The sequence below is a fragment of the Mastacembelus armatus genome, chromosome 8, assembly GCF_900324485.2.
Source record: "Mastacembelus armatus chromosome 8, fMasArm1.2, whole genome shotgun sequence".
NCBI lineage: Eukaryota > Metazoa > Chordata > Actinopteri > Synbranchiformes > Mastacembelidae > Mastacembelus > Mastacembelus armatus.
In genome coordinates this window covers 10586357-10599511 of record NC_046640.1, presented here as the reverse complement: position 1 = coordinate 10599511, position 13155 = coordinate 10586357, and the positions used below count along the sequence as shown (strand labels likewise).

At 43.4% G+C, this 13155-nt stretch overlaps 1 protein-coding gene across 1 annotated transcript in view; it reads left to right on the top strand.

Moving 5' to 3' along the window:
• The first annotated feature begins 1294 nt into the window (after nt 1-1294).
• Nucleotides 1295-13155, top strand: part of vat1 (vesicle amine transport 1) — a 28007-nt gene continuing 16146 nt past the window's right edge. The window contains exons 1-2 of the mRNA XM_026325126.1: nt 1295-1951; nt 7381-7588. Of these exons, the coding sequence (XP_026180911.1) occupies nt 1526-1951; nt 7381-7588 (634 nt within the window). The 5' untranslated portion in view covers nt 1295-1525. The remainder of the gene's footprint in view (nt 1952-7380; nt 7589-13155) is intronic.

The following is a 13155-nucleotide window of genomic DNA, read 5'->3' as shown; positions in this document are numbered from 1 at the left end:
AAATGTTTGTGGCCTCACTGTTAAGTAATATAGAAATGTTTGTGCATTATACTTCTAATCATTTTCTTAGACTCTAACCTACAGGACACATCAGTTTCCTGACTGCACCTTGTTGGGATACTGTGTTACCATAGTGCCTCTGTCTGAGCTAAGGAGAAGAGCCACTCTAGATTACATCCAGAATGGCTCAGTGTGGTTGCTGGGGAAGAACATTCGTAACATTTTGTCTGTGTCAAAACGGCACATCAATAATGCCTGCATCCTACTTCATTAAGCTCCTGTGGCATATTGACTGGGCCATTGCTGACTATGGCCTCAGAAGTGCTGAGTGGCACTTTATGGCCACAAGGGGTCTCACCACCATGTGGTCACATCCCTGAATGGACATTGGTCTGGTCCTTCACCTCTAATGGCACACAATCAGAAAAGGGGTTGGATTTTGTGACAAATATTAAAGACACTAACAGTTGCTCTGATGACAAAAGTGTGTTTCCTATGTGTTCTTCTTCACACGATTCTTAGAGACTTACTCCAAACAGGCCTCTTCTTAATAAACAGATGAATTTTGTGCAGCTCTGCCCCATGTGTATCAGCTTTTGATGGATAGGTCATCCTGCCCTGTGGCTCTGAAGCTGAATAATACAAAGCAGGCTATACTGTTTAATCAAAAACTGGCACGACCTCAACACAAACTAATATTTTTCTGAGCTGCCTTTGCAGGGAAGTTACAACAATGAACCATACGCAGGCCCAAAGTTCCTGCAAATCCTACTGTGGAACAGGCAGCATAAACAGACGTTTCCTCTCACTGCTGCTGCTACAGCAGCACAGTTAGACATGAAGCTGCAGCCAGAAATTAGAAAATGTTAATTCATTAATTGTGCCAATGACATCTCATCACATCTGAGGGACAGAGGTGAACTGTAGGCTACTCTGAATATATCTCAGTCAGCTCAGAAATGAAAAAAAAAACACAATAGGCTGCAGTACTGAGTTTACTGTGACTTATACTGTCTCTTATTTCCTGTGTATGTGTTATTTGGCATGTTACTTTAGGCTCTTAGAATATTATATTTTCACCCTAATTTAGATTTTACATTAGGTTTTTCTAGGCTTCAGCTGGATTTGCCTTTTAGCTCTAAAGGTTATATTTGCAAATCATGTCTTGATGCAGTATGGGCTTATCTCACAACCATAAAACAAAGAGCCAAACCCACCCAATCACGCACGCCAATCCCTGGGTTTCATCAGCCCTCCGTGTTTTCCATCCAGCCTCTGTCTCGTCCCACTCACACTCTGTGTCAGAGCGCGGCGTTGACAGCCACTGGCCACTGATCAGCCCACTTTGTCGGGTTTGTATCTCCATGTAAGACAGCTGAAAAAGAAGGTCTGATTCACGAATTTTGTTTTATTTGCAAGGCAAGCAAACCGGCGAGCCCGTCCACGGCAACAAAAGCACAGGAAGAGAAAAGCCTCTGAGTAATTTTATTTCTAGGTTCATCACTGTCTCACAGCTCCCTGCACAATGTCTGGAGAGGACGCACCTGCCCAGCAGCAAAACGCCGTGGACCAGAAGCAGGAGACCAAACCCGCCGAGGAGCCCAAAACTGAGTCGCCCAAAACCGAGTCTGCACCCGCCGGGGCCGCCGAGGCAGCGGCTACCCCGGCGGCGACCACCGAGAAGGTCCCCGAAGAGGAGGCGTTCACCTACCGCGCTCTGGTGCTCACCGGCTACGGGGGCTATGATAAAGTCAAGCTGCAGGTGAAGAAGGGCAAGCCGGCGCTCAAGGCTGGCGAGGTCCTGGTACGGGTCAAGGCTTGCGGGCTGAACTTCGCAGACCTGATGGCTCGGCAGGGACTTTACGACCGGCTGCCGTCCCCGCCGGTCACCCCGGGAATGGAGTGCTCCGGGGTGGTGGAGGCTGTGGGGGAAGAGGTGACAGACAGAAAAGTAAGCACATGTCACTCTAGCTGTTTGTTTGTTTGTTTTGTTTGTTTGTTGCCACTTAAAATCTCATTTACTGTGTGTGTTTTGTGTTTGACGTGATTAGTCTCGCTGGGTTTTGGTGCTGAGCAGTTTCATCTGGACATGGGCGTGTCAGGCTTTGCTCGCTGCTCAGACAGCGGCGGTGGTGCTGGCCCTCTGTATCAGACAGTTGTAAGAAATGGATCATTTAACGCTTTTGTGCCGTGTGATCAGGTTATCGGCACATAAATAGGATCGCAGTCAAAAGTGGCTCATAGTTTATGTTTATATATTGTGGGTGCGCCTCCATTCATTCCCCCGTGCGGAGAGCAGCGTTATGTTTAAGCTTAGAGTGTGTTCATTTTGTGTTTTATCACTTTCCAAGTGTGAAACTGACACAGGTTGAGTACAATGAGAACAGCAGCAGGCGTCGCCCCTCTTCTCTCCCTAAATCGTCCTGCCTGTGCGCACCCATGATCGTCTTTGCGCACAAGACAGAACAGTCGGTGGGATGAGGATGGACTCGGTGTTGAAACGCAACCTGTGTGTTTTGGGTCTAAAGTCTAAATAAACAGGCAAATCCCGAGGATCCTTCCCTCCCTGGCTGCACCTACGCTGTACTGCGCTCTGATGTGCGCCAAGGCACCGTGAGCTGTGTCAAGTCAGCAGGAGACAGCCACGATAAGCCCGGAAATGAGACAGGACTTCCTTCAAAATTAAAGCTTCGAGCAGCCCCTTGAGATTTTTCTTTGTCTTCTTGGAGACAAAGCGAAAGCGAAAAGACCAATATATGCAATAGGTGGAAACCAGCAGACAAGGAGAAATGATGAATATGTAAAATGCTGACTTGTAATGTAACTTATTGGACGGGCCAACCCGGTCATAGGCCTATCTTGTCCACATGGTCTATGGCTATACAGTTATACCCACTTAGGTTTCTATGATTCTTAATGTAAATATAACAAAATAGTATGTGATTGAAAAACATCATGCCACTTCGGTGACATTTAAATCCATTATTAAAATGTACATTAACGGGCTTTATTTTGGAGACTGTAGCGAGCCACAGTTATTAATACAGCTGACTTGACGCAGGTGGCACAGACTGGAGTCACCGACGCCTTTTGTTACCGGGATCGACGGTGGCTCACAAGACGCACCGAGCGGAAAGGGCGAGGCGCAACGCAGCAGACAGCATGGTGTCAGAAATGGGATCACTCGTCCAAATGGCCTCTGTTGTATTTGCATCCATTAATGGTCCATAATGCGATTAAAGTCCAATCCCACGCGCGCTGAGATAATGAAGCCAAGTTAATTAAAGAATCACAATAAAAGACTTTTCTTTAATGTTCAATCAAACCACGAAGAATGATGTGGGGACTGTTTCGCTTTCATGCATTGCATGATGAGTCACAGGCCCATATGTCTGTCTTCTGGCTGCATGGCATCACCATGGCAACGTCTTTGTAAGGCAATTAAATTACAAAGCCAAAATATTACACATCGGCCAGTGATGACTCACGTTGTTTGCTGAAACAACACCACACTTTCTCTCACATCAGCTATTTAATATCTGCACATCAATCCCCCACTGCTCACATGTGTGATGCAAAGGCAGAATCGGTGCATCTGTCTGGGAGTGGCACGTATGCCTGTCCAGTGTAAGGCCATATGGATGGGGAATCTATGCAGAGTAATAGGGATATGATTGCTGATGGGTCAGCCAATAGCAGCTAGGAATCAGAGAAGGTTAGGATGCTTGTGTTGCAAAGACACTTTTATAGCTTCGTTCCAGGTTGTCAGTAATGAAGATTGTATTAAAAGGTCAGGCACTACACACAGACACAGCCATGCACAGACACACAACTTGCTTTCAGTGCCTCACACTCCCACATCCCCTTGCAGCCCATAGCTTATAGAATTAAGAGCCAATCTTCCTAATGGATGGAGATCTCTGCCATCTTTTGGCAGCTAACTCAGAGGGAATGTGCTGACCCTGATGGCACAGATTTTTTTGGGAGTCTGCCCTGTCTATCTGTTTCAATAGCATGCATGCACACGACATACAAAGATGAGTGTATCTGAATGTCCACTCATACTGTGTACACAGAGCAATTAATGCATTTGTGCAATTTAATTAGGTATCAAGGGCTAAGTAAAGTGTGGCTAATTTTTGTTTAATCTTTTGCACATTTACTGAACCATACGTTCTCCTCTAATGTGTATATATGTGTGTGTGTGTATATACATATATATATATATATATATATATATATATATATAAAAGTAAGGCATCAAATTTGGTACTACTATCTACAACTTGACCCCTAGTCACAGTGTCTTTGGCTTGCTTGTTTTTGAATGCTTGCTGCCCTTAATGTTTTCATATTTACTTTCCACTGCGTGCCGCATATTGTATTTCAATAACGGCTGTAAAACATGCTTACCTTGGCAGGACACTGAAGTTGAGTCAAGTCATACTAAAGTGAACTCACCCAAAATGACCTAAGAGAGAGTTGGGGGGGAAAGTGTGACAGTGAGTAAACGAGAGAAGAGGGAAAATATCACAAATCACGCTGAAGTTCCACTGACACCAAACATCAGCACTTTTACTCTCCAGACCTGCTTTTTTGTCATTTTTCATGCTCTCTCTCGGTGAGCTTTGCTAAGATCTGACCCATATGTTCTCAATTACCTCCCTCTGGCCCACATTGTCAGTCTGGTATTTCCTCCAGCTCTGCTTCCCTCCCTCTGTAAATCTCTCCTTTCTTCATATAATCTTTTGATTCTTCCTCTGTCAATTGCACGGTCAGTGAATCCCTTCTATCATGCTGCCCACACTTTATGCCATCCACTCTCCTCCTTTTCACCATCATCACCACAACTCTCAGAGCTTGCTTTCATACTCTACAGGGCCTGTTGACAGTTACCCACAAGCTGCTCAGTTAGAGAAGAAAACCATGCGTTTCTGCTTAGTAGTTGTTTTTTGTTTTTTTAGCTTGTTCAGTGTGGTTTTCCATAAATTCTGGAAATTTCTGAGATTGAAATGTAGCATTACATCAAGGCTTCTAATATTAATGGAGCAGTCAAGTAAGCTGAAAAATATGGTACGGTTATCGCATTTAGTTAGCATGATGTGTTGATTTGCATATATTTAAAGGTGCAGTCAAGTGCCAGATTTGTCTGTAAACGACCAGGGCGTGGCTTTTTATCATGACATCACACGACCCGTTTTAATGCACAGTAACACCAACACTGACATCAGGGAGCTATCATGTGTACCTTGAATTACATTTACAGAAGCCATGAGAGCAGTGTGGGTGTTTTAACCTTCATCATCTGTGTCAAACTGACTCAGGAACATTGTATCAGAAATTTCTGTTTGTCCTATTTATTTGCTGATAATCTTTTTTTTTTTTTTTTTTTTTTTTTTTTTTGCTGAGATCATCAAAACTTCAAGCCACGATGCAGCTGACTCGGAGGCCCACATACCCCAAAAATTGAATCACCATCTGATTAACTTCATCCATATCCAAGTTAACTGGAAGTGCCTTTGTTCAGCGCCCCTGCACTCCTGACCCCAACTGGGACTCCATTTAAAGCAGTGGCATGAAGTCAGAGAAAGGAAATGCAAAAAAAGCGCCTGTGTGTGTGTCTGTTTGTGTGTCACACTGTGAATATGTTGTAACAGAAGTGTCACAAGGTTCGTTCGCTTGGCCTTGACTGTTCCCTACCAGTTTCTGTGTGACTGAAAGTAACTCACTTGCTTTATGTGGGCACAAGAGAATAACTGCAGATGCATTTGAAATGCGATGTGTGAGTCATGTTTGTGTGTGTGTGTGTGTGTGTGTGTGTGTGTATACATGTGTGTGTACGGTAAAAGCCCAAGCTCTCCCCGTCTATCGATTTGTGCCGCACTGTACCCCAAAGTAAACCAGCAAGCCTGATGAGTCTGAGAACATCAAGAGTCAATGTAAAGGGAGCTGGAGATGGGAGAGAGCGAGCCTGCATGAATAACAAAGGGAAGGAAACGTAAAAGTATAGTTTGAAAATAAACCAAATGACTCGGCCTCAGACAGAAAGATGTGGGTATAAAAAGAGAAAGCGAGAGCGAGACCTCTCTAATTGGAGTGTATACACAGCGAGGCGCATGGCTCCCTCCAGACCATTAGAGAGGCCCGGGTGGAGAGGGTTTGTTCCCAGGAGGAGAGAGCTTGTCTTATGCTCAGTCATGGGGAAGAATCTGGCAGGGACAGTGATGAGTGGAGAGAAGCCAGGGGAGAAGATGGGCCCCATTGTCCTATGTTGCTGATGAGAAAGAGGGGAATACGGGACACTCCTCACAAGGGAAAGAAAAAATAGGATGGTAAAGACAGAATGAGACAGCAGAGGATGAAGATGTAGGGATGAAAGAGAAAGTGTCAAAGAAGGCTGCAAGACTGAGACAGACAGGATGAGACGGGGGGAATGGAGAAGGGGAAGGAAGACAATCTAAAGTTGCAAGAGGAAAAGGAGTCAGGAAGCAAAAGAGAAAGAAGGGAAGAGAAAAAGTGAGGAGAATGGAAACGGGGTAGGAGGGAGAGCTGTGTCGAGAGGGGTGGATAAGGGGGAGGAAGAAAACAGGAAGAGGGCTATAATGCTGCAGTCATCTTTGTTTCCTGTGTCCTTTGAGTTGGATTTCCTGATTGGTTAGTGAGAGCTATTAGGGGAAGTTTTCATCGAGGCCTGTCCTTCTGAAAAGAAAGTTTCAATCAGAGGACGCAGCTATGATAAGGAGTCAGGGAACCTAAAATGATAAGAAGGTGATGCAGATGTGGAACATGTAAAATGACACCTGTGGCTTCTTCACTGTTGTGGTTCTAAATCAATCCAGCCTTATATCACTCTTACTATGCAGTCGTTTTGTTTTTTTTTTTTTTGTTTGCTTGCCCTCTAAGAGCAAACTCTTCGAGGTTCTGTGGACACAATGGCTGCAACCTGTTGTTGCATGTAAGCAAAACAATGACCCACAGTCTTACTGTTCCTGCCACACAGCTTCCATCACTCACACTGCACCAAATAAGCCACAGGGCTGCAGATGGCAGGACGTACCAAACTACATGTACATCAGACTGTAGGTGGGTACTGAGCTGCCACAGTGGTGGATGTGTCAGTATTTTGACATCAATTGAACTCTCAGTGCCTAGTTTGGTTTGCTTTGGTTTGCATCTGTATTACAACCATTTGGAGTTGCTGGACATCTTACCATCTGTCATTATTTTTAGAGAACCATTTATCCATAGTATTTCTACATACACCCTGGCTGGGACATTGGTGCAGATTTTTTTTTTTCATAAAGCAGAAAGAGCTGCAGCTTGAGATCCCTTTGCTCCACCTTCTTTTGAGCCTATATCTTCCTGCGCTTTCTTTTCCAGGTCGGTGACAAGGTGATGGTGCTGAACCGCTTTGGACTCTGGCAGGAGGTGGCGGTGGTGCCGGCAAACCACACCTTCCTTATCCCAGAGGGCATGAGCTTTGAGGAGGCAGCAGCCCTTCCTGTCAATTACATCACTGCCTACATGATGCTGTTTGACTTTGGCAACTTGCGGCCCAGCCAGAGCGTCCTAGTCCATGCTGCCGCAGGTAATGAGACAAATACAGATGCATGAATACACATCATACACTCACATAGGACCTTTTACTTCATGTCAGTCTTCGGTTGGGAATGAATGCACTACTCTTCATAATAGATCATTCATTTCAGCAATGACTGTTTTAATATTAATTGATTAATAATTCACCTCCAAGCTAAAATAAACAATCTTGTACCCTGTTTATTGAAGCTGCTATATCTGTCAGTGACTCAAAGTTTATGTTGTAATCCTGCAGTTGAAAACCGCATTTAATTAATTTCATCTCAGTGTCAGAGCAGCAGTGAACTCCACTAACTGCTTTGTACCAAACAGCCACCAAAATGAATTTGGTTGTGCACAGGGAGCCTTCATAGAGATTATTATGCAGTCACTTTGAAATATTCTGCAGAGGCTTCACACAAAGATGCAAAGTTTGAATCATGCTGCAGAAATGCCCTTTAAAGTTTACAGTATCACACCTGATTTTCTTTCTCTGGACCTCCAGTTAATGCATTTCTATATTTCTGTATGAGTCATGGTTGTTGGAGATTATCCCACTGTTCATTAGTATGAGATATGGCTCAGTGAGTGTACTCTCCAAGTGCTGCACTAATACTGGAGCACCTGCCACCTGGACTGTAAGGTCAAAGTTCAGAGTGAGTGGGTGGGAGACAGATGGGGATTGAGGGAGAAGAAGCACCTGTTTTGGGGTGTGATGCGCCAAGCCTGAAAGCATTTGATTTTGTTTGTATATACACTTTAGGGCCAGCTGGATAGAACAGGAGTGCATTAGCCAAAAGGCATTTTTCTCTTCTTCTTTCTATCATATTATCTACCAGTATACAGAGATCAATTTTTCGTTCATTCCCTCTTTTTCTGTGCGAAGGGAGTGAGAAAGAGATCCCTCAGCATTTGGGACTCTGTGTGGGTGCAGATGGCTAAGGGATGTATGCATAGAATGAAACCTGAGCCTGTTTTCTTTCGGAGACAGAAAATGACAGAGAACTCTGGGAGACTGCCTGCCCAGGTGAATGTACCCATTGGTATTAACAAAATAACTCTGAAAATGATTTGTAAGTTTATCATTAAACTGTAGTTTGCCCAGAGCTGAATGACAGACTCTTAGTTGTGGGCTTGGTGGTAACAGAGGAATCCCACATGTTTGTGTACGCCATATCATCTAGCTGATGTCACTCACCCCTCTGAACAAACACATTGCCAGAGGTTTTCTGTGCAGATTATGTTTACTATATGAGAAATAAGACTCAGAGAAGTGATGTGTACTGTAAGTCTGTTTTCCCGACTGGTTTGGTTGAGGCGGTGCCTCTGGTTTCTCACGGCAGGCTGCCAGTTCTGGCTCACCAGCTGCCTGGACATCAGGATTGAAAAAGCAGACTATGACAAAAACATTTGCTTAACAGTCTGCCTTCCTGGACTCTGTCATTTCTGCATGCATGTGTAAATAATTACCATACTGCATGCTCTACAGCGCTGCTCTGTTGAGACCTTTAAAGCTTTGCTGTTAACAGCTGTGTACATGATCGTGGTACCTTGTGTGAAAAAGCTGTTACCAGTGAGTGAGATGTGCACATCGTTCTCCCTTTCTCCCTGCGTCATGGGGCTGCAGGCTCGCATGGTGCTGGATTCTGAGTGTGTGTGGTGGGACTGGGGTGGGGATGGGGTCTGTCAAAAAATGTTCCTGATGTTCCCTGATTAGAGATCAAAGTTGTCTGCTGTGGCAGGGTCAGAAGGGTCAGAAGCAAGATTGTGATTGTGTGTGCCTATGCTTGCAGGTCTTCTCAAGTCTGATATTTTTTAATACCCCAGCGTCCTGTGTTACTTACTAAATGTATATTGGACAAGTGTGTCCCCCGGTTGTTATTATTATAAGCAGCAATGCAGTGCTGCACTTAGAAATCAAGCAGCTCCTGAGCAGAAAGAGTTGTAAATTAAAAGCTTGATGGTTAACTACTTTAAAATGTGAAGTTTTGCTGTCTTTTTCAGTTTCAGATCATTGTAACAGGCATTTTATCAGTATTTTCTGAGATTCTATTCCCAAGCAGTTAAACAAAAAATAATGGAGCCATTGATAATGAAAATAATTGCATATTTGAAGCCCTATAGAGGTGTAGTCTAAGGACGGGTTAAATGTTTAGCTTAAATTTTTAAAAGTTTACTGTATTTAACCTTAATAATGTTCATAAGGCTGAGAAAATAACTCTACAGTATTTCAGTTTTACAGAAAGTAAACAAAACAAACAGTTTTGTTACTTTTTTCTTTCTTATTAGTCAATCATCCCATCAGCCCTGGCATTTCTCTTGCAGCCCTTGGTTGTGTGGATCCCAATGTAAGACAGTATCCAACCTCAGCAATGTAATATTTGCAGTTACTGTCACAGTCTAACCAATTCAAACATCATTTATTTGACTGTAATGTTTCACATGAAGCTGTGGAATACCACTGCTGTTGCCTCAATTATTGTTTCACTTTTGAAGTTTTCCAAGAATTGATTTCCTTTTTCACAACTAGCTGGAGTCCAGATCAATTCTAAGGAGCACATCAGAATACAGAGCGTGTATTGTACATAGATTATGAAACAGTAATTAAAAAATACTCTCTTACTATTCAACCCTGCCCACGGTGAACACCCGCCTTTTACCACATACAGTAGAATGTATTGGGTTAAATAGCTTTACTTCACCTTGTCAAACCGTCTCACAAGACTCTGACGACTGCGTATGAAGCTGTATATCCCACCGCACAGCAGTCATTGTGTGTGCCAGACATGCCTCCACAGTTTATGTGGAGAAAAGATAAAACAGTGAGTTTTTGCACAAGATTAACTGGCCTGTTTGCACAACCAAGAAGTAGCATCGGTACAGAAGACAGCTTTTTCACTGTCACTCACTGGGTATGGTTAGTTAATTATGATTTAAACCAGACCTGCGTTACAGCAGCTGTAAACGCAGTGTATGAGGAGCAATCTTCTTCTTCTGCGGTCTTAAATCTTTCTAGTAAATGCTTGAGGGGATCAACCTCAGCTGACCTGTCTCATGGTTGACCTGAATCCACTGATTTAATCACTTTAGGAAAATAATCTTGACTCTTTTCCATTACTTTTACATTTTACGCAAGTCCCTGGAACGTGCAGATAAATAGATGATTCTTAATCCAATAGAAAACATTGTAATCTTGTTTTAATATCATCTTTAACAGATACTTAAAGTTCTGTCAGGATGTTTAGAGTAGTTCTTTTACTTCTAGACAGCCTTGAAGTAGCTGATCAACCTTCTTTACTCCAGCTACATATTTAGCCTCCTATACAGTGTAGAAGTTTTAGGCACTTGTTTTAGACTCTTATTGCACAACACCATCAGGTGTCTGACTGATCCCAGGTTTACTTTACTGTGCAGGACAACAACCCCTTAAAAACCCACTAGAGTTGTGAATTTATCATTAATAAATGAAAAGCAGTTGATGTGATTTACAGGAAGAACACCCCCTGTATATTTTTACTGCCTAAAACCTTTGGACAGCACTGTATGGACATGTGAGTGGTATCAATCTTATTCTTTTAATAATGACAGGGGAATCATGCATATTCATTTGCTTGCTTTTGCCCATTGTTCCATATGGGTAGATAATGTCACATCGACTCATCAGGAGCTCTCCATAAAGAACATGATTTCCTGAAAAGTGTGGTGACCTTTACACACCAGGATCAGGTGACCGTTACAGAATGCCTGGTCACTGGTTCTTAACACCATCTGTCAGTCATGCTTTTATGTGCGTGCGTGTATGTGTGTAAGTAAACTCTAGTGAATAGTTCTCAGCTGTCTCTCTCGTGGATCCGCTCCTGTCCTCTCTCTCTAAACAATAGCTTGTTGTATTTCCTCCCATCGTGCCTCTCTTCCACACTGCACGGCACATCTGCATCCTCCCTTCCCCACCACCCCCTCCAGCCCTCCACAAGCCTCCTCTCCCTCTGCATGACCTCGCCATATCTGTGCTCTAGTCATCGTCATAAGGGAGCATGCACACGTTTCCCCTTTTGTTTTCCCCCTGGAGCACTTGGGCGGGTGGAAGTTCATCGACATTTGGACGTATCTCGTCAGTCTTCCACTGTGCCCGGCCAAAAGCCTTTCCTCTGACCTCTTCCTGAACTGGCCCTAATGTTTATGAACCCTGGCCAGCCACCCTGCCACCACACCCACACTACACATTCCTGCATACATATGGGGCTCTGCCGCTTCCAGTGATGACGTCCACCTCTGTTTTATTTATGAGATCTCAAGTGACTGCAGGCGAACGTTAAGTGTCATGCATTGTGTTTTAAAAGTGGACTGCATAATATATATTGGGTGGAGCTGCACGAGTCTGTGTCATCAGTTTAACTGATTATTTTGCTCCACGGCCTCAGCCTCCGCCCCCTGCATGTCAAGACATTTTGGAACCAACACTACCAGAGTTGGTGGTTTAAATCCAACTACAGCATCTCATACTACAGAAAAACTCAGCATTTTCAAGGGTCTTGTTACTAAGTAACACATGTTATCATTCATCTCTCATGAATCACAACAGCAGTGAGTTTCTGTGTTTGATTCCACACTGTTTAACATGGCTAGTATTAAATCTTTTCTCTTTTTTTTTTTTCTTTTTAAACTTTGTCTTTTCCCAACAAGCCAATTACGGTGGCTTCCATCCTCCTGTACCTTCTTGCTGAAGTGTTAGTGTGTGAGTCACACTGAGTTATTTAGAAATAACTGATGTGAGAGCCTTCTACCTGCTGAATGCAAGCGCAGTATAACCTTAAGAGTGATGGGTGACAGCAGTCATAGCTGCAGACTTAAATCGCCATAGTGGTTATCTATAGAACTGAGCTGCTGCTTCAGGCAGTAATTTTTCCTGCTGTAAATTACTGCTTGATTGTTGTATTTAATGTCCTCATTATTCTACACTGAAATGAGGAATTCTCCTGGATAGTGTAATAGTGTATTTTTATATGATGGCCATCAATTTTCATATTTTAATCATCATCAATTTTTAATCATGTGTTTTCTATATTTATGACAGATGGCTATAGATACTATAATGAAGGCAGTTTGTAAAATCGTCAGCTTCACTGTTGCAGCTGGGAGCAACAAATGTGCCATAGTTGCCGAAGTCGTCCAAACTGGACACTGAATCTGAAAGGCAGTTAAATTTGAAGAGCTGAACATGTTTTATTGGTTTTCTTCAATATTTGATCTTTACCTTCGACTCACTGTTACTGTCACAAGCTTGAGGTTGGCTGTTACTTACCAGAATTGTTGGTGGCATATATATTCCATTTGTACATACCTTATACATGAACTTGTTGAACCCTGGCTGCCTGAAATTACTCCTTGAACTTGTGGCCTTAAACATTTCTGAACTGCAATCTTAGAAAAGTGTAGTATTGTTAGAAGTCTACTGTAAATGCTTAAAGCTAGAGGAACAGGTGGCTGGATCTCTTGGGTTTGGTGAACGAGCGCCTCATCCCGGTGTAGATCTTCACAACGGCTGTCAGGCCTGCAGGCAGGGCCTCAGGCGTCTGA